This window comes from Aedes aegypti, chromosome 2 (genome assembly GCF_002204515.2).
Source record: "Aedes aegypti strain LVP_AGWG chromosome 2, AaegL5.0 Primary Assembly, whole genome shotgun sequence".
NCBI classification, from domain to species: domain Eukaryota; kingdom Metazoa; phylum Arthropoda; class Insecta; order Diptera; family Culicidae; genus Aedes; species Aedes aegypti.
This window is the reverse complement of record NC_035108.1, coordinates 352,708,330-352,734,744: the sequence shown is the minus strand read 5'-3', so window position 1 is coordinate 352,734,744 and position 26,415 is coordinate 352,708,330. Positions and strand designations below refer to the sequence as shown.

The 26,415-nt window shown below is 40.3% G+C and overlaps 1 protein-coding gene across 1 annotated transcript in view; it reads left to right on the top strand.

The window, feature by feature from the left end:
- The window catches only part of LOC5579471 (restin homolog), a 354,271-nt gene that overhangs the window by 311,252 nt on the left and 16,604 nt on the right, over window positions 1-26,415 (top strand). The window contains 1 exon segment of the mRNA XM_021846323.1: window positions 9,076-9,186. Within this exon segment, the coding sequence (XP_021702015.1) occupies window positions 9,076-9,186 (111 nt within the window).

The following is a 26,415-nucleotide window of genomic DNA, read 5'->3' as shown; positions in this document are numbered from 1 at the left end:
AAAAACAATATATTCTTTAATACCCAAGTAAAAATGGAACCAATATCAAAAATGAAAAAGCCTGTTAAATCAACATAAAACAGCTGTTTGTTTTTATTTTTTTCGATTGGTCGATTTAACCGCCGAAAACTGATTTTTCACTTTTATCATTTGCTCCATTTTACCATTGGTTTAAATAGTGTTCAACCAACGATCTTCATTATGGAAGGCGAGACTCACTTTTGAATAGAGCATATAGCTAAATAATTAGTTTTATTACTAATGATGCATACAGGACATTTATGAATATTAGAACTTTTATAGTAGTAATGATGATAGAGCATTTTACTATATACAATTATTTCCTGAAATAACCTTTACTATTTATTAATGGAAAATTGTTAAAAATTTTGAAAAAAGTAAAAAATCCTAAAATGAAAAAAATGACCTTGGAAAGAAATTTTAGCCTGGGGCAACTTGGGACAAAAAGATATAAAATGTGTAGAGCTTCGCAAAAAAAATCAAATATATTTGTTTGAGTGTAGTCTTCACATTTACCCGAACTAGAGTACTAATTTTATTTCATTTTTTTTTTCCAAAACAGTTTTTTAGTAAGTTTTCGAACATTTACATGTATAAATATCTATATAAAATATTACGATTATGCAGTACATGCAATTTTTCATGTGCCTTGTATTTGTACTGAATTCTTTATTTTTCTTGAAAACTCTAACTTTGACATACTGTATCAATGAAAATACAAAAGATCTTGCTATAATATTCCAAGAATATCTTAACAGAAGTGTTTACTATGGAATGTTGTACAAGAAAAACCTATCAGAACAAGTCGTTTTTTTCGATTATTGGTCACGAGGTACCTGGTCGCCCATATTGATCTGCAGGCCGCACGTATGGATCGTGAGGGCGGAGTAATGGCGGAGCAATCCAAAAAAAAAAATCATAATTTGTCATAACCCAATCATATGAATTTAACGAGCAAAATTACTACGCATCACTCTACGAAAAAAAAACTAATATTACACATGATTAATTTCATGTTAACCAAAATAGTCGATGAAAATTTACGTCAGTAAATTTGATAAATTTTTTACAATAGTTGCGTAATTCATGGCCCCCGTGCCCCACATTTCAAAGGCCCCCACAAATCATTAGTAAGAATATTAATAATCAAACTGTTAAGAACAATTAGAAACCGTCTGCGTGGAATCAATTAATTTTACCTACATCATTTTTTTTTTAAATATTCAATGTGATTCCAAAAAATTGAAAATATCAAAACCGATTCGAAACAAAAGGAAAAAAATACCAAATACTCCTAATTTTCATGGATAGGATTGCAATGATCATGAACGCATAAACGTTCCGTATGGAAAAAGCAGGCATTGACAAAATGTCGCTCAAAGTTTAAAGTAGTCCACTTCGTGAAATCTTCATAGTTTTCAAGTACATTTCTGCATTTCATATTTATTCAGCACCTGCACATTAATTTTATTTTGTAGTTGCTATTGAAGTTGATATGCCTTTATTTCCAATATGGATCACAAACTTCATATTTTTCCACAATATTTTTAATCAAAATGTGTTATTTTTTGTATGCATAGTAACGTATGGATACATATAAGTGTTTTATGAATTCAGAAAGGTTTAACAACAATTTGGATCGAGAGGTTCGGCGTGAACACATTTTTTTGTGGAAATGAGTTTAACGACCATCAGTCATTTCTTCATTTTCATTTTAAACTATGAATTAAATCCATGAGTACAAATACTTCAATATAAAATATTGATAAAATATTTCAAAACTAAGGATTAGGACTGTGTGGCTTTTCCATTGAATAATAAAGTTTGTAATGTCTAGTGTGTAGATTATCTGGGATTAGATTATCCGGAATTCTAGGCTCGATTATCCGAAGTATGTTTGTTGTGATTCTTATTTTTCAATTTTTATGCATAAATTTGAAATAATTTAGTATCCCAATATACAATATGATTGGTTTAACATATTTTGGACATAGGTAGGAAGATGGGTCTGACTTGCAATTTAACTGGAGACCAATTCCATGTCAAATCGGTCAGTCACAGAACTTGACCATCTTCGATTTGCAGGAGAATGGGCAAATCTGGGCCTGGAATGTACACAAATGAGTCATACAGTCGACTCTCCACATATCGATGTTCTACATCTCGATATCTCTCTCTATGTCGGTGATTTCATAAGTTCCTTCAGTCTGCATACATTTTCTCTCTCTCCATATCTCGATATCCTCCTTGTCTCGATATCTCCATATCTCGATGTGTTTCTGTTGATTTTTCGTTCCCAATTTTCTCTTCGTATGTCGATATGACCAGCATCTAAGGTTACTAGACCAATGTTTTGGGATTCAAAACAAATTATGAGCGTAAAATGGCGTCTGTTTGTGTATTACTTTCTTGGCAACGGAGTGTTTTTCAATCTAGTATTCATCAAAAATTTGTTCCTTGTCTCGATCTCTCCCTATCTCGATATCGAGATGTGGAGAGATGACTGTATATCATTTGAAAGATCTAAATGAGACTAGAAAAAGTTTGTATGGGACCAAAAATATCCGTCGTGGGAGAAAAAAGCTATTTCGCTTGGTTTGAGATGGGCTTTAGATGTATTCTGCTATTTGATAATTGAATAAAAACTTTTTTTTTTTCAAAGCCTAAATAATGATGAAAAGCTCTATGTTTGAAAGAAGTGAATAGAGACTTTGATTCAGAGATGAAAACATCGCATGGTTATATTAGACGGCAAAACATTGAATATCGTAAAAATAAATATTCATAATAAGTAAAATTTTTTACCAGACTCTGTCACCCACATTGCACTAACCACTATTTTACAACTGTTTTGAAACCGATTTATAGGATATTTTTGTGAGCAATAAGCTAATATTTTGACTGAACTTCCATTTAAAAATCAGTTATTGAATACGCATGTAATCTGGGAATTCTTTCCTGAGTAAACTGCTGGTTTGAACAATCATATTGCTAGCAAACTGAACCAGAAATATAATACAATAAAATAGTCACCCAAAACATACCCTTTCTTACACCATTCTAGCAAACATACAGTCGACTCTCCACAACTCGATATTCTATAACTCGATATACTCTATAACTCGATGGATTTTTCGGTCCCTTCAAATTTCCATACATCGTGCTCTCCATATGTAAGTCGATATTTCTATAACTCGATATCTCCATTAGTGGATGTCATGTAGGAGGTAAATTTCTCTCCATAACTCGATATCTATTTTAAAATCATTCTTATTTAAGGAAACTTGGTCTAATTCTTGTTTAAAGGTGAATAAATACTTGAAAGTCGTAAAAGAATTGATAAATATGAAAATAAAGTCAGTTAAATTAACGTAATTTTTCGAGCATTTCGAAAAAATGTTGTCAAATAATTGTTTGTAAAATGCTATCAACAAAATCATATTGCTTTCTTACAGAACTGATCATATATGTATTGGAAACACAGAATTTTTTTTCTTCGATTTTATGTTTTTTTCTGTCGGTATATTCTATAACTCGATAATTCTATAAGTCGATGGTCCCTTGAATATCGAGTTATGGAGAGTCGACTGTATGTAGCTTTTTCTCCCACGATGAATATTTTTGGCCCCAAATCAACTTTTTCTCATCTCTTTTCGATCTTTCGAATGATATATGGGTCATCTGTGTACATTCCGGGACCAAACTCCATACAATTTTGCCCAATCTCCTTTTGCACATGTTTTCGGTATGGTAGAATAATAGATTCCATAGATAAATCGATAATTTTGACTCAAGAATAACATCTGGTCGGCGTTAAGTCAGAGGGGACCAAGTACAAAAAATTTGGGAAAATTTGATTATTCACTCATTAGATGTTAAATTACCCTTCCTCCGTTTCACTTTGACCAGATTTGATGAATGCTGTAAACTGCGAGAGATATGTAACAAATTTACTTTGGATGATCAATAAAATCGATAAAAGTGTGCAGTCAGAGCGGACCAAGTGCTTATTACCATAACAGCAAAAATGATCAGCGCGCTGAGGAATGCGAGGAAATGAAGAATATGTCAAGAGATCTGTCAGATTTTTCGACATCGAATGATTCTTCTACTTATCCATCAATAGAAATTAATAAATATTACTTAATTCAATGCATTTGCTTATAATTTTTGACCATTTTCCATATTTGGATGGGTGGTCAGAAATTGCAACAATATCTGTGCAGACAGAGCGGACCAAGTGTTGAAAAGCAATAAACTGATTGACTATTGCATCTTTTGAGTCAATTTCAGAGTCCGATAGAAGTTTATGGTAGTGCTATGGTGTATGTATGAAATGTGCTAGAACCCACTTATTGGACCAGTATATTTTGGTCGGTACTCAAGATTTTCACTTGGTCCACTCTGACTGAACGCATATTTGAATATTTCTGGTCTCCAATGCAATGACCTTGCAATACCTTAATTTTCAAGCTATCGTAATGCCACTGATTTTGGTATTGACGATATGGATTATTGAAGAATTTACGATACTGGTGTCGAAGGGTCTTGATAATCTGCTAATCTTGGAGATAGCACCCAGTTTGACCATTGAAGCATTAAATGATTATTATTTTCCTACAAATTGTTCAGTCCGAGTGAACCAACTCACTGAACGGTGATGTTTAGTTCAGTCAGAGTGGATCAAAATATCCATCAAAAAATCTTTCTATCAGAGGCTTGGATTATGATTTTTCATGATTGTCACTTCACATTATATTGTTTGAAAGTAACACAAAGATGTGTAGAAATATTGTACCAAAATTTAAACGAGTTCAAAAATTACGAAGCTTTAGACTTTAAGGTGATTATAAAACGAAGCCAAACTTTGAATTTTCAAGAGCACAAGACTGGAGAATCTGACAACAGTTTGCGTTGAAAATCAATCAAACTGCTTGCCTGCCGGTAATGACCAATGGGATAAATTTTCAACGAGTTGCGCTGTTTGGTTCTCAAGTCTTGTGCTCTTGAAATTTTGAGGTATGGCTTCGTTCTATAATCACCTTAAACCCATTTTTATCAAAATATGAAAAATGTCACTTGGTCCACTCTGACTTAACGCCGACCATCTGAAAAATGGCCTATGTGTGCAATTTCTTTAAAACTAACTTCCAAAACTGTTTATTTTATTAAAAAAAATGTTCTATGGAGAAGTTGTAGTGAACCCTTTGGGCTATCTTAAAAAAAAACACTGAAAATTTTTTTTATTTTTTATCATTGAAAATTAGAAAAAAAAACATTAATTTTTATTTTACACAAAAATTTCATTTAAAATATTTTTTTTACCATTCACCGTTTCTCAATAGGAAACAGACTTTTATGACAAAGTTTCATGTTGAAGAATTTTTTTAATACAAACGTTGATTGGTTGATTTTTAAAATTTTGTTTTTTTTTTTTGACAAATTAATACAGATCAATCTATATAAATGAAAATGGAATGGTGTTTGTATGTCACGAAATGGCTTACGAACGGGTCAACGCATTTGAATGATTCTTTCTCCTGTATGTTCATCAAGAGTTCCAACGTGTTTGTGTGTATAAAAATCCCAGGATATTCACCGGGAAAGTTGGAAAAACGAGAGTGCACGGAACTGTCATTTTGTATGGGACGATCCATAGCGTTTTCCAACAGCCTACTTGATGGCAAGACGAAGTTTGCCGGGACCACTAGTGAGTGAATAAAAATCGTGAAATTATTATAAATCATAATGATTATCATTATCACCTCTCTAGAGATAGCCATTTTCGTCTTATTTCAAGTTTGATGCGTCCGAAAAATCTGTCTCCTATCAAGATTCTATAGTGAAATTTTAATTTCCATGATAAAAAAATTAAATATTTTTTCAGTGTATTTTTTTTTTCTTGTGGGCTAAACGATTCACTGCATTTTCTCCATAGAATGTTTCAAACAAACTGCATATAAAACTCATAGACTATTTTCAAAAGTTATTCTCAACATGATCATTTATCTATGGAAAACACTTATTCTACCATACTGAAAACATGTGTGAAATATAGACTTGCTAGAAATTTTCAGGATCTCTTATGTATGTCTCTGAAGGAACCCACCAGGATTTGAGGAGCCTGCAGATTCTGCTGATAATCCTTAGGATTCGTCTGAGGACTCTGTTGTAAACCTCCGTGTTTTCAAGAAGAAATCACTGGGTTCCGCTAGAAATCTTCTAGTTACCTATTGCTTAAATCCTTAGATTCCGCTGAGAACATGTTGGAAGTGTTCAAGAGTCTGTTGAAAAATCCTATCGAGTCCTTTGGGTGTTCCCAGTAGACGTTAGTAATCCCTAGATTCTGCTTAAATCTCACTTGGAATGTTCAAGTTTTCGATAGAAATTTAAGGATCCCGTTTGAAATCCATAGCACTCAATAGGAGTCCCAGGAGGTTGCTGAGAAATACCAGATTCCTTACAATTTCCTGAAGAACAAACAACAAATTCTCAGTATCTCTGGTAAAGTTGTTCAGTACATCAAGGTCTATCATTATTCGAGCCATAAGATTTGAAATTTTGCCATCAGGCGGCGCTAGTGAGCAGACTAGTTTTGCAGACCACTTACAAGGATGGCGTTTTAGGATGTCCCTTAAAGTATGGGCACGATTTTACCGTACTACCATTTCGAGACAAGTGCAAATAAAAATCTGATTTTTTATAAATTCTATTCTTGAACTTATCAAGAGGATATTTTGAATTTTGATCGTTTTTTTTTGCTATCTGTTTGTTGATATAGTTACATTTCTGGAAGCTTCTCTTATCAGTTTTGCACAAATTGCGTTATTTCTGAGCGACTTTGTTGTACGTAAATTGTGCTAGGTCCTAGAGTACGTACAATAAAAATAAATAAATTATGAATCGTTGCCATTACGATAAAGGATCAGACCATTACTTCTTTTATCGAAAATTATAAACTTAAGTATACGAACTGAAAATCCGCATTTATCTGTGGTCGATTTTCAAAAGGGTCGAAACCAAAGAAAAACAAGCTATTTTTCAGAATTTTACCATTTTTTCAAAAGTTCCCTAGCAATGCCAACAAAAAAAATTTAAACAAGAATTCTTGCGGAACATCTTATATTCAACTTACTTGAACTCATCATTATTATTAGTTAAGTTCCAGTAAACTCATAAGTAGGGTATGTGCTGGCTAGATGAGAATTGATTTTCTAATATAAAAAATTTCAATGTAAAAAGTTATTTTATCAAACAAAAACATAAAAGTATTTATATTTTTTTTTATTTTCGTTGTCAAAGTCATGCCCATAATTTATGAAACACCGTATACCTAGGGTTTTCATTACTCTGGCCATGAGGCCCAAAGTTTAGCCTCCAGGTGCCGTTGGTGTGCATGATTTTTTTGTTCCGCAGATATCACAGGCTCCTTAACGCTTAAAAAAAAGCGTCTTCGGCAAAACTGTTCAGCAGCTCAGAAGTAACATCTTATTCCATGATATTATTTATAACCGTTTGATTACAAATTGTTGGTATTTGTTTTTATATTTGTTTGTTATCAATCCTCAAAATTCTCGTTGAGAATCCGATTAATACCGATTAAAATACCAGAAAAAAGTCAGAAGTCCACAGAATCTGCAATTCAGAATATTGATTCTTCCAATTTTCGCTGGAAATCCCCAGAAATCGAATGATTGATTTCCGTAAAAATCAGGACTCCTCATAGATCGCTTGAATCCCAGGAGTCTAATTTTGCTGGAATCTATTCGGAAATTTGCAGGAGATAACTAGGAATCATTCGTTCAGGAATTTTCAAGATTTTTGATTCACAATATCGATAGTCATACACCCATCCGTTATTTCCGTTATAAATACGGCCCGTAGCCCTGATTAAAAATCTTGATTTGACCCGCAGCATATTTAACCCTGAACACCACAACTTTAAACGATCGTGAACAGGACATTTTGTCAATTTTCTATATTTATGGCAGGGAAAGCTCTCCGTTCATATCTGTAAAAGTGTTTAATTGCTAACGGGATGAAGACTGCCTTTTGGAATCTTTGGATAATGTCAACCTTCTCCTTGAATATGAATTAAATGCATTAAGCAAATAGTAGAAAATTTTGGACCCATCTTAATGCTCCTCTCTAACCACTACTCTACCCTCTGATATGTGTAAATTGAAAATAGCTAGTTAATCTCAAGCCCCATTATTTGGATGTCTGGGAAATTTTGATTGTTCTGGTGTAACAACTACGAACTGTGCGATCATGAATCGGTACTTATGCTCATGTAATTCATGTATAAAGTTTCTTGGAGTGCAAGTTTTCCACCATTTTTTATTAGTTGGTTTATTTGAGGCTCAATCGATTAGTTTTCAACCATTAGTGACTAAGTGTGAGAAATAGGATGACGGAAAACAATCAGATCTGAGAGCGACCTACTAAAGAAGCTTAATGTTAAAGCCAGTAATTCACGGTAACCGAATTTCCTAATCAATCATCCGAGCCCAGAGGCAATCCTAAGGATTGACAGTTAAATCACGGTAAGTCCCCTGCTGCTGCTGGTACGTAAACATTTCGTTGTTACACATTCCTGGAATTGTCTTTTCACCTACAATTTTTCTGTTTTATTCGCCAGTCAAAATCCGGCATGAAAATCCACTTCCCTAGAATCAGACAATGAACAATGAGAATTGTGCGTATCCAGCATCATCTTCGTCGGCATACCAAAGGAAAGGAAATGGACGGCCTCAGAGTGGGGGGCTTAATCTGGTCCCCTAGAGATTACCCCTCTCTCTCTCTCTCTTCCAAGGAATCCATCGATTGGACCACCGACTCGCCAACTCCTCATCAGCAACAGAAGCACGTAGCCATCGCACAACAAGTTGCTTGGTTTGTTTGGGCTGGTTGCTCGTTAGCGTGTCGTATTCTCTCTCTTTGCGCCTTTTGGGAGCTTTCATTTAGTTCTATTCTTTCACCACCACCACCCAGATGCGAGATGGGAATTTAATTTCTTTATTTCTTTTCCGCTTTTCGCGCCGCCACGTGTAGCTGAAGGAAAAACTTGCCAAACTGGAAACGCAACTGGCCGAGGAAAAGCGTCGCAACGAGGACCTCCAGTTCAGCGTCGACGAGGTCACCTTCTGCGGGGAGGAACTTAACGTGAGTAGCTTTTGATTGGATTTCGTTGGGGAATATTAGGGGAGGGGGTGAATGGGGGATACGTTCCATTCAATGGTTTGGGGGTTTGAGATCGGAGTTTTTAACGATTTCAGTTCCTGCCAGTGCTTGGGATCGCTGTTTTGTTATCATTTTACTGCCGATTAAAATAATGAAGCAAGGAGAGCGGAACTCCACGAGTCCTAATTTAAAATAAAATTTTCTATCCGAAGGCTACTGGAAAGAAAAACGAGGCTGCAATATTCAAAGAAAAACTTTCCGACTTAAAAATAAAAAAAAAAAACGAAAGGAACTTCAGACGATAAAAAACGGTTACTAAGTAAGCTCGTGCCGATGGTAGGTGGACTCAAATTAGTACGGTTTATGAATTTTTCAAGTTGAAATTTGCTCACCTTCCTTCGACATCGGCATAAAGTTTCATCGTGTTTGCCACCGTAAGTATACGAATGCAAAAACTCGATAACTTTGGAAAAGAATCGACTAAGTCCAATACTGTAGAAGAACTCCAGATAGAACATTAATCTGGGCAACATACTCTGTTCTGATTGTTTTTTCAATGTTTGCCAATGTTGAACTTGTATACCTACCTACATTGATGACTACAACGTAGCGTCATGGCATTACCGGGCGTATTATAGAGCTCCATCTACGTCGATCTTAGGCGGTACTTCTCCAGTTGCCCCGAACGTTTAGGGTCGCCAGGTCTTCTTCCATTGCGTACAGCCAGCGTATTGGTGGTCTTCCACGAAATCGCGTACCTCTACTTGGTTCCCTGCTAAATATTATTTTCACAATTCTCGCTTCCGACATTCGCACTAAGTGACCAGCCCACTGAAGTCTGCCGTATTTTACACGCTTGATAATATTCGCATCTGTGAACACTTCGTGATTCATGTGCCACACCATTTTCTAGTTTCCCACCGTGTATTGTCCACAGCACTTTATGCTCCAAAACACCGAAGGCTTTCCAGTCTACCTTTTTCAACGTCCACGCCTCGTGACCGTAGAGAGCCACCGGAAAAATCCATGTTTTATACAGGGCGGTGGTTACGTAGTCCATAAAAGGCACTGTTCGCAGACGCAAAACGTCTTTTCACTTCGCGAGAAACGTTGTTGTCACATGTCACAAGTGTTTCAAGGTACACGTGACACCACGTCTGCAATCCGAACACTTGATTCTCAAGGCAAACACGAAGGACTTCTTGAGCGGTCCCAGTCCTTTTTTTTATTTATTGTGAGGTACCAAAACGTTTCAAAACGACGGCCTGTTGAGAATTGGCACTGTGTGGGATTCACTTGCGTGCCTACCCGAGCAGAAGAAAATAACTACTGAATACCAAATTGAGGTATTCCATACCAGATAATTTCCAATACCTACAACCTCAATGAGGTATGAATGAGCCCTGCATAAGAGGTAAAATACCTCATATAATATCTCAAGCATATTCTACGAACACCAAACTGATAACTAGATCAGGTATTGTAATACCTCAATAATACTTGATGATTTTCCATATAAAAGTGAAATTTTCCAATAGTAGTTCAATACCTCCAGCAGTCCTCAATAGCTATCGAATACCAAAATGAAGTATTGTAAAATATTTTTTTCAAATACCATCATAATACCAAAATGAGGTATTGATAACTGAGCAATACCTAATTATGGTATGATACCAAAATATGGTATGCATAAGTTATTGGCGAGTTATTCTTTCCTCCTCGGGTATCCACTAAACACTAGTCCTCACATTCGGCGATAGCCTGGATCCTTCCGGATTCCACTAGATGCGACGTCTGCGGGGAAGTGGGGGATCTGTGTATGTGCACTCCTATTAGGCGGCATCCACAAATTACGTAACGCTCTAGGGGGAGGGGGGGGAGTAGGCTCGAGCGTTACGGCTCATACAAAAATTTGAAATTTTTCATACAAAAAGCGTTACGGAGGGTGGGAGGGGGTCAAAAATTTCCAATGTTAGCGTTACGTAATAAATGGACGCTGCCTTACGCTCTTGACGCACTATGCTATTGCCCTCTGCGCAGTCTGCCAGTGCACAGTGGTACCGCCCATGGGTCATAAATCGAAAAACATAATGTCTTGTTTGTCACTTCTGTACCTTTGGATGAAACAATTATGATCTCAAGAATGTTGAAACATAAATATTATAGACGTTCCTGCATGAAATTCATAGTAGGACTATGAATGATTGAGTGTATTTTTCATGTGTTAAAAATGCGTAAAAAATTAAGCAATTTCAGCACTTTCTCAATCGCTTTAGCGAACCAAAAATCAATTGATTTTACAGATGTATATCTATCACTTCCGAAACATTTTAGAGTGTTATTTGACAACTAGAAGTCAGTATTGATGTGAGTTTTGAGATTAGAAATATACTCACTACTCACTACTCACGTAACTACATCGCCTTATTTAAAGTACGTTTTTAAATACGTTCTAAATCACATTTAATCAAACGTCTGCCATCAAATGTTCATGTTTGAGTAGGAAAATGAACTGGTGAAGGTTCAAGCTACAAATATTTGCAAATAAGTTAGCAGCGTGCCTTCAAATTTGTTAGTTTTTACCAATAAAGGCGATGATAGAAATATTCATTGGTAGCAAAGCTCAAATATTGTTGGTAGCAAAGCTCAAAGCTTTGAGCCAACCCTTTTCCAGTAGAGAAACTAGGCAAAATACAGGACGCTTCGATGCTTACTGACTTTAAAATGGCTTGCTCAACTTTCACCACCTAATTAAATTTCAATCTTGTCGCTCCCTTGCGACGCCTATCCACCTATTCATTTCCATCATTTGCTTCTATTGACTCCCTTTAGCTTTGAGTCGCAAAAAACAATTAAAATAAAAACAATCACGGTCGATACCTTCTCCTATTTATTTCATACCACTATACTGCCGTGAATCGCAAGTCAGTCCCATCTGTAAAAAGTAGGCATTGAGAAAATAGACTGTGAAGTTTTCAAACTCGTTTTCCATACGAATATTCAAAACATTCCAGACGATTCGAAGATGTTCCAATCTTAATGAAACTTTCACAACTTGCTTTTCATTACTATATCTTTCCGAGAAAAATATAAAGATGATCAAAACAAGTTACACTTTTGTGTTCCACGGTGCGAAAGTCTGTAGTGGGACTGGTATGCCGTTACTTTTCATTATCGGACAATTTGACTTGCTGTTTTTTCCTAATTTTTCCGAACAAATTATATTATTTTATCAGTGTAGCTGAAAGAGCATTGGAAGAGATGTTGAAAACTTAACTCAACTCAATTTTGACGAAAATGCAAATGGGACTGGCTTGCAATTCACGGCAGAATATTTGTAGCTAACTGGAATGAATAAACAAAATAATAAAATTTTCACTACTAATACTTCAATTCTATACACTTGCAACATTGTATGTTTATTTCATAAGTAATTGTAATGAGGACGCTGAGACAATTGAATTAGTATGGTACAACAGCCATTCTAATATATATGACATGACTTCCCAAAATCTGGAAGGAACAACATGAAAATGTTGTATCAAAACAAGATTTCCAACAACATTCCAGTATCTATAGATCCAGCACTAAGAAAAAAAATTGTGAAAATAACAAAAATATTAAGACGCAATTTATTAGTTATTTCTTAGTTGTAAGTATTTGAAACAAAAGGTTGATTACATTAAGTGACATGTTCATTATATGGTTTTGGTAGAGATTTGATGTTAAATTGGCATTATCAATTAATAAGTATTTCAAGTATTTATTTGGTATGCACATCTTCGGCACTTAGAAAAGTGTTCAATAGGTTTTTAAATCCACATACCAAAAGTAGGCTTATGAGCATGTGGAGAAAAGCGGGATCACAGGAATCTTCTCAAGTTGGACAATAATAATCCTAATTTGTTGCTTTTAATGCAAAGATTTCATTATGCTTTTCAATAAAATATTAAATACTTTACCTAATCTTCGACGCGGAAAGAGAAATAATTGCAAAGTTGGTTTTATTATATGCGCAGAGCCTTCGCAATATGATCTCCGCATCCTAATCAGAATTTTTGAAGTGATATCGATGACGACATCAATCTCGACGAAGTTCAACAGTCAAAAATAATTAATTTGGCAATTTCTGATGGTATTTGTCATCCCTAATGACCGCTTCGTAGAACAAATGGAACCACTGTGCAGTGGTTTGCTCTTGTATGTTGAGCAGACTGCCTTCTCATATTCCACCGCTTCTCTGTCTCCTTCCGTCGTTCATCCTCTTCTTAGTTTCTGGCTTCCTTCTCCTCCTGACTTCCCCCGGCGTCGGAGGTTGTCACCCAGTTCCGGTTGGGGAGGCGTCCTCACTGATGGTACCCCGACTACCGGCGGCTATCACAGGGGAGATCTTCGTCTTTTTTCTTCGTCATTCTGACTCGAGTGCCAAGGTCGGTCAAACGATTCAATGGTTGGGGGTTGACTGCCGGTTAATTAGCGCCCCGACGACCCGATGCCAGGCACTGCTCTCTGCCTCTCGTTTCGCTGCTCTTCCCGCCAGTTAATCTGCGAGACGTTATCTCCACCACCATAGTATTCACCAGATTCCAAAGTTTAGGATCGCTTACCGCGGGCAGTCGAAGACAACTGTGCTTATTCTGCGCGACGTGTGAGGTGAGACGAGTCAAATGGGGTGACATCCGTCGACTCGCTCTCATTTGATTAGCGTTAGTCGTCTCACGTCACCCGAGATGAGAGCGACTGGTCTCGACTCACACGCCGCGCAGAATAAGCACAAACGTGTTCTGATGTTTCCTCTCTCTCAATACACACGGGACAAAACGATGCGAACACTGTTTGTTCACCCAGGTCGACATATTCGGGATGAGTCCGTGAGTCCATCTCCTTTTCTCAGAGGCATCCCATTCTTGCGAGTCGATCCTCGTCAATTTCCTCACCTGTCTAGTGCATCTCCGCTGATAACACTCGATGTCTTCTCCCAGAGTGATGCAAATCGGAATCATCCCGGTGATCACACATACTGCATCCGACGATATTGTTCTGTATGCGCTTGCTATTCTCATGGCCACCAACCGGGACGTGCTGTTGAGCTTGGTTTGCAGTGCTCCACCCCAGGCCGGAACTTCGTATCTCAGTGTCGACGATGATACGCCAGCCAGAAGACACCTCCTACTGCTTTTCGGACCATGAGTGTTCGGCATGGTCCTTGTAAGTGCGTTGGTCGACTTTGCCGCCTTCTCACATGCATAGTCGACGTGGCCGATCGTCTATCATCACGCCCAGGTGTCTAAGCGACCGCTGTGATGCTATGACATGTTCCCCGACGGTAATCTCAGCGTGTTGAACCGCTTTTCGATCGCTGACTAGTAGCACCTCCGTTTTGTGATGGGCTATCTTAAGCTTAACTCCATTCATCCAGTTCTCGTCCGTTCCGATTGCCTCCGCTAGCACTTGGTTGACTCCAGTGATAGGACCCCATCCCACATCCCATTCCACAGCGTCGGACCTATTATGGACCCTTGCGGAACTTCCGCTGTTACTCTTAACTCCTTTCGACCGGCGTCGGTTGCATACACCAACACTAGATTCTTGAAGTAGATCTGCAGAATCCCGCACAGAACCTGCAGTCCATGCAGCGCTGTGGCGATTACCTCCCAACTGAGGTTATTGAGCGCGTTCTTAACGTCAATCGTAACTATGGCGCAGTAAAGATTCCCTCTACGTTTTTGCTGGCGATGCTCGCTCTCCATATATTTAGCCACCCCGTTCCAAGAGTTTGCCCAGTGTATCCAGCAAGCATATAAACCTGTATGATGGATCACCAGGTGGTTTTCCTGGCTTCGGTACCAGAACCAGCCTCTGGATCTTCCATTTATTTGGGAAGTGGCCTTCGTCCAGGCATTTCTGCAGCACCTTCCGGACCATATCCGGGTACGCTAGGATCGCCGCTTTAAGTGCCACATTCGGTATTCCATCCGGTCCGGGGGCCTTTCTCACCTTCAATGCTTTCGCCACTGCTACAAGCTCGTGATTGGAGACCTGGCTATTTTTGGCGTTTGCTCCTTTCTCGTTGGGCGCGGTAAATGGCTGGGCATGGCGTACCATTGGTACCTCGCGTACCTGCAGGAATAAAATAGACCCCTTTGTGCGGTCCTTAGCCTCTTGCCCAGCAACTCCTATCCCTACCTCCTCGTGGTACTGGCCGGGGTACGAGTAACCTTGGGGAAGATCGGGTAACCAACCCCCGGTGGGAACTTTGGTCGTATGCTGACAGGGAAGGGGGGGTTTGCTTTTGCAAACCTGGAGCGTCTGTACTCCACGTTAGGAGCGGTTCACAACAGCGTCTGTTCTCCATGTCAGGGGCGGCTGATCATCGTCCGAGTGCCAGAGAAGGACTCTAAGCTAAACTGCGCACTATGGCCCTCCGAACATTTAGGGGGAATGGTCCTCCGGAAATCTAGGGGGTTGGTGTCAGGCCCTGCAAGCCAACCGTAAAAACACATCAGCACAGGAACGTCAACGAGAGAATACGGACCGGAACAATCGGCAAAGACCACAGCGACGAAAATGGACTAGCGATTGGAAACTCGGTACGTGGAACTGCAAATCTCTCAACTTCATTGGAAGTACTCGCATACTCTCCGATGTACTGAAGACCCGCGGTTTCGACATCGTAGCGCTGCAGGAGGTGTGCTGGACAGGAGCATTGGTGCGAACGTTTAGAGGTAATCATACCATCTACCAGAGCTGCGGCAACACACGCGAGCTGGGAACAGCTTTCATAGTGATGGGTGATATGCAAAGGCGCGTGATCGGGTGGTGGCCGATCAATGAACGAATGTGCAAGTTAAGAATCAAAGGCCGATTCTTTAACTTCAGCATAATCAACGTGCATAGCCCACACTCCGGAAGCACTGATGATGACAAGGACGCATTTTACGCGCAGCTCGAACGCGAGTACGACCGCTGCCCAAGCCACGACGTCAAGATCATCATAGGAGACTTAAACGCTCAGGTTGGCCAGGAGGAGGAGTTCAGACCGACGATTGGAAAGTTCAGCGCCCACCGGCTGACGAACGAGAACGGCCTACGACTGATAGATTTTGCCGCCTCCAAGAACATGGCCATTCGTAGCACCTATTTCCAGCACAGCCTCCCGTATCTGTACACCTGGAGATCACCTCAGCAGACAGAATCGCAAATCGACCACGTTTTGATTGATGGACGGCACTTCTCCGACATAACCGACGTCAGAACCTATCGTGGCGCCAACATTGACTCCGACCACTACCTGGTGATGGTGAAACTGCGCCCAAAACTATCCGTCATCAACAATGTACGGTACCGACGCCCGCCCCGGTACAATCTCGAGCGGCTGAAACAACCGGATGTCGCCAATGCGTACGCGCAGCATCTTGAGGCAGCGTTGCCGGATGAGGGCGAGCTCGATAGGGCCCCTCTTGAGGACTGCTGGAGGACAGTCAAAGCAGCCATTAACGACGCTGCCGAAAGCGTTGTCGGATATGTGGAACGGAGCTCAAGAAACGATTGGTTCGACGAGGAGTGCCAAGAGGTTTTAGAGGAGAAGAATGCAGCGCGGGCTGCAATGCTGCAGCATGGTACGCGGCAAAACGTGGAACGATACAGACTGAAGCGGAAACAGCAAACCCGCCTATTCCGGGACAAAAAGCGCCGCCTGGAAGAGGTGGAATGCCAAGAGATGGAGTTGCTGTACCGTTCTCAAGAAACGCGGAAGTTCTATCAGAAGCTCAACACATCCCGCAAAGGCTTCGTGCCGCGAGCTGAGATGTGCCGGGATAAGGATGGGAGCATCTTGACGGACGGACGCGAGGTGATCGAAAGGTGGAAGCAGCACTACGATGAACACCTGAATGGCGCAGAGAACACAGGCACAGAAGGTCAGGACAGCGAAGGCGATGGCTACGTCAGCACAGCGGACAGCGGAAATCAACCAGCTCCCACGATAGGGGAAGTTAAGGATGCCATTCAACAGCTCAAGAACAACAAAGCCGCTGGCAAGGATGATATCGGAGCCGAACTCATCAAGATGGGCCCGGACAGGTTGGCCGCTTGTCTGCATCGGCTGATAGTCAGAATCTGGGAAACGGAACAGCTACCGGAGGAGTGGAAGCAAGGCGTTATATGCCCTATCTACAAAAAGGGCGACAAACTGGAGTGTGAAAATTATCGTGCAATCACCATCCTAAGCGCCGCCTATAAAGTGCTATCCCAGATTCTCTTCCGTTGTCTATCACCTATAGCAAACGAGTTCGTGAGAAGTTATCAAGCAGGTTTCATCGACGGCCGCTCGACAACGGACCAGATCTTTTCCGTGCGGCAAATCCTCCAGAAATGCCGTGAGTACCAGGTCCCTACGCACCATTTGTTCATCGATTTCAAGGCGGCATACGATAGTATCGACCGCATAGAGCTATGGAAAATCATGGACGAGAACAGCTTTCCCGGGAAGCTCACAAGATTGATCAGAGCAACGATGGACGGTGTGCAAAACTGCGTGAAGATCTCGGGCGAACACTCCAATTCGTTCGAGTCTCGGCGGGGACTACGACAGGGCGACGGACTTTCGTGCCTGTTGTTCAATATTGCGCTTGAAGGTGTCATGCGGAGAGCCGGACTTAACAGTCGAGGCACGATTTTCACGAGATCCGGACAATTTGTTTGCTTCGCGGACGACATGGATATTATTGGGAGAAAATTTGAAACGGTGGCAGATTTGTTCTCCCGCCTGAAACGCGAAGCAACAAGAGTCGGGCTAATGGTGAATGCGTCGAAAACAAAGTACATGCTGGTTGGCGGAACTGAGCGCGACAGGGCCCGCCTAGGAAGCAGTGTTACGATAGACGGGGATACCTTCGAGGTGGTGGACGAGTTCGTCTATCTCGGATCCTTGTTGACGGCTGACAACAATGTTAGTCGGGAAATACGAAGGCGCATCATCAGCGGAAGTCGTGCCTACTATGGGCTCCAGAAGAAACTGCGGTCAAGAAAGATTCGCCCCCGCACCAAATGCACGATGTACAAAACGCTCATAAGACCGGTAGTCCTCTATGGGCATGAGGCGTGGACTATGCTCGAGGAGGACTTGCAAGCTCTTGGGGTTTTCGAACGCCGAGTGCTAAGGACGATCTTCGGCGGCGTGCAGGAGAACGGCGTGTGGCGGCGAAGGATGAACCACGAGCTCGCTCAACTCTACGGCGAACCCAGTATCGTGAAGGTAGCTAAAGCTGGAAGGATACGCTGGGCAGGGCACGTTGCAAGAATGCCGGACAACAACCCTGTAAAGATGGTGTTCGCGGTCGGTCGGAACAAGAAGGCGTGGGGCGCAGCGAGCTAGGTGGATTGACCAGGTACACCAGGACCTGGAGAGCGTGGGTCACAGTCGAGGATGGAGAGAAGCGGCCATGAACCGAGGGAATTGGCGAAATATTGTTGGCGAGGCTTTATCAAGATAATTGATGTAAAGCCAAGTAAGTATGTAAGTAAGTCCTTTCTCGTTGACATACGGTGTGGGTGGCCACGGTGTCAATTCATGCGTTGGGAAGAGACCCTCGACAATAACCCTCAGCTTTTCAGCACACGTTTCACCCGGCATTACTGGACCCTTGACTTTCGTCATGACCACTTGAGAAGCGTCCGCTCAGGGGTTGGCGTCCGCTGCTCGGCACAGCTCCATGTAGCACTCGGACTTGCTCAGCGTTATCTCGCGTTGGAAAGCAGCTCTGGCTGCTTGGAATACGACCTTTTGTTCCTCTTTGACTTCCACGTTCCTTGCTCTCTAGTAACGCCTCCTGGCTTTAAGGCAAGCAGCGTGGAGGGCGTTGAGTGCCTCGTTCCACCAGTACGCGGGACGTCGATCGTTGCGGGGTCCCGTTTTATAACATGCCCTTTCTATCGCTGTTGTCAACCCTACCGCATCCATGTTCAGGGCATCGCTGTCGATGCGCAGTGCCTCAACGAAGAGATCTTGTAGCCTGGTGGTTGCTATGGGTGTACTCTTCGTTTAAAATCCATTTCATCCGCCATTCGATGATCGACCCGCCCATCTTTCAGAAATGTGCTAACGGTACAGTCGTCCGTTGCACAGTCGTTCGTCTAGCTTTGCTAGACCCTGCCGCCCCACTCCACGGCCCATGCATTGAAGTCACCTCCAATCAGCACTGGTTTTCGACCAACTAGCTCGTCGGTCAACTCCTCCAATATCCGACCAAATTATTCGAGCGTCCATCTTGGAGGCGCGTAGCAGCCGCAAAAGTAAATTCCGTTGATTTTAGCGATCACAAACCCCGCGTTTGAGTTGCCAACCACTTCCTGGATATGAAACCTACCCGTAACTTGTATCGCCGCTGAGCCTGTGCTATTTGCCACCCAATAGGGTCCTAAAGCCCTGCCCCAATTTTAGCGCCAAACGCTTAAGCTTAGGCCAAAAACACATGTTTACTCAATTTTTTAATGTTTTTCGTTTGTTTAAGTCCAAAAAAACATTTTTATATTTTTTTTAAGATTTTGTCACACCCCTTGGCTTAAACTCAAATTTTGGGTGTATTTAGTTTTCCGTGTCCCTTCCGAAATGTCAGATAGGAACAACCCCACTGCCGTTATACGCATAACTGTCCCTTGTTACTTTTTGTGCATTTTGACTTTTTGTCATCAAACAGTTTATTATTACGTATAGTTTTAGAAAACACTTACCAAAAACTAACTTTGTTCGGAAAATCAATGAAAAGCAAGCCAAGTCAATTTGTCCCATTGTTGGATTTCCACGCATAACTATCACACTATACAATTCGCTGATGGTCGCAGTGGTTTTTAAAAAAAAAAAAAAAAAAATACAATTCGCTGCGCTAATCTTGAACAAAATATTCAGTTGTGAGTTTTGAATTAGCTGGTGTTTGTGAAAATCGTTTAGAACATCTACTTACGTTGGCTTTACATCCCATGTGGAACACAATCCGTGTTATGTGATTAGAAATTCACCGTAATTTTGGATTCATCACGAGGAGTACTGAAATAATCCCACTTGAAGAACCAGTAATTACTTTAATTTCGAGTCCATGGCTTGCGACAAATCAACTTCATGATTTAGCAAACCAAAAAATAGTTCGACCATTTTTGGATGACTTGGCCATATGCTGGGTTGGTCCGAATACCGGTTCACTGGTGGAAGTGGCCATTATATTGGCGAATCTGAAACCTGGCTAGTGACATATCAATTTTCATGAATTTGCAAATTAGGTCTACAGGTGGTTCAAATGTATTTGAATGACTTGACCACATGTCGGATTGTTCTGAATTCCCGGTTTCCTGGGGGAAATGGCCTCTAGACTGTCGATTCTGAAACCTAGCTGGCAACATCAAACTTCATAAATTCACAAATCAAGGCTAAAGAAGGGTAATTCAAAGGTTCCTGGATGACTTGATAACATGCCAGGTTGTTTTGGATACCCTGTTCCCCAGAAGAAGTAGCCATTATATTGGCGGTCTTGAGACCTATCTTGCGACACATCAAACTTGATGAAGTCAAGAAGTCAAGAAGTCAAGTCAAAAGAAGAATAGGATGACCTGGCCACATACTGGGTTATTCCGCATAGTTGGCTCTTCGGTGCAAGTTGCAAATATGTTGGTGGTTCTAAAACTTAATTTGCGATGTATCAAACATATCATGATATGTATTGCAAACAAAGTCATAAAAAATGTCAAATCGTGTGAAGATTTGTGTCGTGAATTTTGAGTTAAATATTTACTCGGCAGAATAACCTTGAATTCGCAGATGAGTTTCTGTCAAGCCTGCAGCTGGAAGAGTCGATTTAGGAATTGACTAATCTTATAAACTCTCTTACTTACTCATCCACTTTTTCTTTCACTAACTCATACATTTTCTCACTATCACACATATAGAAAACTTTGCCTTCCATCACAAAGTATAAAATCATTTTTTTTTCTCTTCCCCACACGTGGCTCCGTTTAGGTGCCTTAACATAGTCTTGAGGATATACGTCCTCTACATTCACTACAATCTATACGTAAGAACGGTCATCCACATCAGTATGCTTAGCACATAATTGGTTACTACTCTCAGTGGGACTGTTATGCGTAGAAATTCACCAAAAACCCCGTATTTCTAGGCATAACAGTCCCACTTTGAATTTCGTAGCCAAATTTACTTTATTCCCATAATACAAACTCTTGACTCTAATAAACACGCTATTCTTTATACTATTGTGAAGATTCAATTTACCACACACCTGGTCAATATGAGGCCTAAATGTGTTAAAATCTTTAAACGCGTTTTTCTCGATTGCATATTTTGGAACATGGGACAATTATGCGTATAACGGCAGCCCAGTGTAAATACTAAAACCCCTGCTGTTCGCCAAAGATTTCGCGACTAGCTCCTTATAGGCCGAACTCTTGATCGCTGGGTCGCTCTTCAGCTCAAACAGCATCTCTTCTTTCTGGGTGCGACGCGTTCTAGTTGGCTTACAACAAACTCAACGAGGGATTTCACAATCGAAAGAATAAAACACCTACGCACGAAGTTCCTTAACGATAACTTATTTATTAGATGTGTCTCACAAGACGGTCGAATTCACACTAACAAACAAAACGCAACAACAACACACCAGACCGCGCTTTTTCTCCCTCCTCCTTTGTCACGATGCAGCGCTGCCAAATCACTTGCACTGAAGACCATTCACAGTGAGGCGAATACTGCTTCCTCCAACTCTCCTCCTCAGTATGAGCCCGTTTCCTAATTTTCCTCAATATCTCATCCTGAAGCTTAACTCTCTTTCCACCACATGTCTCCTCCATTCCTCATTACATCTCGCTGGATAACTTATCGGCACTTCTGACAAAACCATCCTATTTCACGATATACAAGCCATCCTTTTTCTTGCCCACTGCGATTGTGTTGCTTCCTTCCATAATCACGCACTCTGTTGCGCTGAAATTCACCTTGAACCCTCGTTCTGCAATTCGGCCGACGGATAACAAATTACTGGTTAATCCAGGCACGAACAACACTGGCCCAATCTGTACTACTTTTTGCTCTCCGTTTATACTAGTAACTTTTAGCTTCGCTTTGCCCATCGCTTTAGCTCGAATCTTCTTACCATCGGCCAAAATTATTTCTTCCGAACACGCCACCAATCCTTCCAACAATTCCACGTTCCCGGTCAAGTGCTTCATATAGCCAGAGTCGAGACACCATTCTTCTTCTTTCGATTCCTTCGCTCTGGGCGTTTGCCCCCCGGAAGCAGTAAAACAGATGTTTCTCTCTTCACGCGTCGGTTGCACTTTTGCTTCTTCTTCGTTATCCTCATCATTGTCACTCACGCTTAATCTCGGGCAATCGCGCACGAAATGCCCCAACTTCTTACAGCAATAACATTTTTTTTTCTTACTGTCGCTGTCATTCTTCACACGGAAACCACGAGAATCTTCACGAGTAGCCACTTTCAACGCTTTGTCTTCAATCACATTTACAAACTTTCGCTTCCATTCGTCCAACAGTTTAACCTTCACATAGTACTGCTTGAGTTCTTCCACTGGACGGCTCTCCAGCGCTGTGATGAGTGCATCATAACTTGCCGGCAAACTCGACAAAATGATAGCCACGATCCAATGCTCCTGCAGTTTTTCACCCAAAGCGATCAAACGGTGCACTAAGTCAGCTACTTCCATCAAATGTTCGACCATACTGCCACCTTCCGCCAATTTTAACGAACAAAGCTTCCGGAACACATAGATCTTGTTCGTTAATAAACCACGCTCATGATAGCTTTTCAATGCCTCCCACATTCCGTACGCTGTGGTAGCACCCATGACATGACAAAGCTGATCATTATCTAAAGCTAGTCCGATTGCCGCTCTGGCCTTGGCGTCTTTCGCCATCCATCCAGCGGGAAGCACGACCGGTTTTTGTCCCGTCACCATCTCGTACAAACCCTCCTTCACCAACAACAACTTCATACGAAACTTCCAACTCGCCCAGTTGGAGTTGTTGAGTCGCTCAAATTGGATTTTTGCTTCCGCCATCTTCTTACTGCCGGAAATATCACTAACACAGTCTACTGATTTCGTTTCGATTCACTCTCACTGGCGCAACGCAACTGGGTCCATATCCTGTTGAAAATAAAACGACTACAGAACACAAGGCTATTCCTCCATACCGCAGGCTACTGACTGATATCGCTACCAGCCAGCTCCTCTCATTTATTTCATGTTTGGGTAAAGATATCTACAATTCATTCGCTCAAAATACTACCTCTACAATTCTTACCCATAGACATCTCCACTACAGGGTATGTGATGATACCTGCTCTCCAACAAACCACGTTTTTTCCGAGGTCCTTTAGGTACGGATCGTCCTTAACTTTTCGAAGGATATCTGCCTTAACAAGTATGGCATCCCCTTTTGACCACTCAAGCTGCGGGCATCCCTTCGCTTTCTTCGTCCCGTCCTTTTTCTTCTCCACCTTCTCTTTCTGTTTCTTTTTTTACCTTTGACGTTGACGACGGTTTGCCATCCGTCATCGTTCCCGTCCTTTTCCGGCACACTTTTTCATTGCTCGTTGCTCTACTTTATTTTTTGGGACTTCCTCTTTTTCTCATGACCAGAGTTGCTTAATATCAATCATATCAGCTGATGGTCTAAAACCACGTTTCTCAACAGGGGGTCCGCGGACCCCTGACCACGTGAATAGTTCGCTGAAACGAGCACCTTATTGTAGCAAGGCATCTGCCTATAGCACTGGAATAATCTGAAAAGCGATTTGATCAAGATTGTGCTGTTGTTCGTAAGCAGTCAGTCTCCTGTATGAAGGGCCAAAAACGGATGTGCGGACCCGCAAGCAGAGGCACTTGCATGAAAACCCGCGGCAGGGGAAAACAATCTCCTTCCAGTTTTGTCCTTCCAGAAGAAAGTTTTCACGATTGCCATTTTATCTGCTTAAATTAAAGCTAAACATAACCCATCAGTGATATCTAGAGTATCCATCCCGGGACAAAAAATCCCGGGATTAGAGGAATCTCGGGATTACCCGTTTCCCGGGATATAAGATATGACGTCCCGGGAATCCCGGGTTTCCCAAAATGAACGTAAATATTGAAGAAAACCACTACATTTTATCGCAAAACAATGACATTTTTCCTCACATTCATGTTTTATTCGATAAAATGGCATTATAAAGGAAAGTGAATAAATTGAATATTATTACGAAGACGAGACCGAAATTCGATATTTTAACTACCAAATAAGTCCCATTTTTTATCTAGTCTATTGTTGTTCTTCTTCAGCCAAGTCGTTTCGATAAGCCTAGGCTGAGAAAGCTAATTTGAAGGATAACCTTAATATCTGACATTAATAATCACAGCTAAAAAAAAATGTTGTAAATTTAAGTTTATTTTCATGCACATATTTGGAGCATCAAAATAACCCTAAATTTCAACGACTAATCCATTATTTTTCAATCGAAATCACTCTAAATTTACACGATCGTGTAATATTCAACCATTTCTAGTTGAAAATTAAATGTATATTCATTTAAGTTTACATGATGCTGTAATAACACACGAATTTGATTTATTTTTACATTAGACTTCAGTTTACATCACAATAAAAATTAAATATTTTTTTCTGTGTTCAGTAATTAACTTTTAGAATGGCCTACTACATAACCCCCAATGATCTTAAAACTTTTCTCCTGTTTTTTTTTTTTACTTTTCGATTGCCTGAAGAAAATTGTTAAAACGTTCACCATATTTTTATTTATATTTTAGAGAATTAAAAGAAATCACCGAAAAGCTGTAACTAGTCAAAGTTAGCTTTTATTTTTGTTTTTAATGTTCTTTCAATAAAAATAGTCATATACATATAAAAAACAATATGTTGTCATTTACTTCTTATCTTGGAAGATTTTTTTCTCTGTATTTCATTTTAAAAACAATAAATTGATGAAATTTTCCATTCATTTCAACAAAAAAACTGGTTTTATTGAATATCTAAAATATCCCGGGATCTCCCGGGAAAACCATCAATTTTTGTCCCGAATCCCGGGACAATCAAAACGGCCGGGAAATGGACATTCTAGTGATATTCATAGTCTATCGTCATCTATGCACTGGTGATGGGAGTAGACAGCATGATGTTAATGTGATATGGAATGATCCGATTTGATCGTAGTCGGCCTGTACAAATCAGCAAATTTTAAGCATTGCACAGTGGTCCAGGAATCAGTTTTACGCGGAAAGATGCATTTTGAGCTTTAGAATGAAACATTAGACAAAAACGGTCTTCTGCAAAGTTTTTTGTACACCGTGTCCAGTATATTCTCATACAAATTCAAGATAACATTACTTTGCGCTTGTCTAACTTACATCATTGGTGATAATATTTTTTGAAAGTGGTTATAATACTGATTCACTACAGGAAATATTTTGGAAATATTTCAATTATAAACTTATTTTATCAACTTAAGAATTTACGAAAAATATTTCCAGCGGCACGCTCATAGGCAGAGCCCAATTTCAATCTGCAGTTATCGCACATATATTTATCAAATTTTATCAATATTTATCTATTCAAAACGCAATATGATTAACTTAAAGTTTCTGAAACTTTTTTGTGAATGCTCTGATTTTCACTTTGTAAACCAGACCAATATGAACAAAAATTCATTTTAAGTGCAAAACACGACTTCAATGGACATTTTATCACTTATTATAGCAATTATTTTTTTCTTATTCATAAAACAAGCTATTCTACGTTAGTATGATATTACCAGACTACAATGAAATACTACAACATTGGATTATCCTACATTCAGTAAAGTTATGCCAAAGAAAAGAAAAAGTGTATGAGAATATATTGGACACGGTGTATTAGTTAAGCCCTTTGTTTGGTGTTATTGAAAATTAGGGTGGACCACATTTTCATAGAAATTGTGTAACTAACTTTCTCATTTGTAGAAATTATATTATACATGCTTCAGCAAAGTTATAGACCATTCAATTTCAAGCAACTTTGCCAAAACAGGGCTGGTAGCAAGAATTGGTACCGAAAAAAGTTATTTTAGTGACCAAATTTGAGAAATAAGTGACTAAAAAGTGACTTTCGATTCTTGAAAAAGTTACTAAAAGTGACTTAAAAAGCAAGCCGTAGGTAATCAA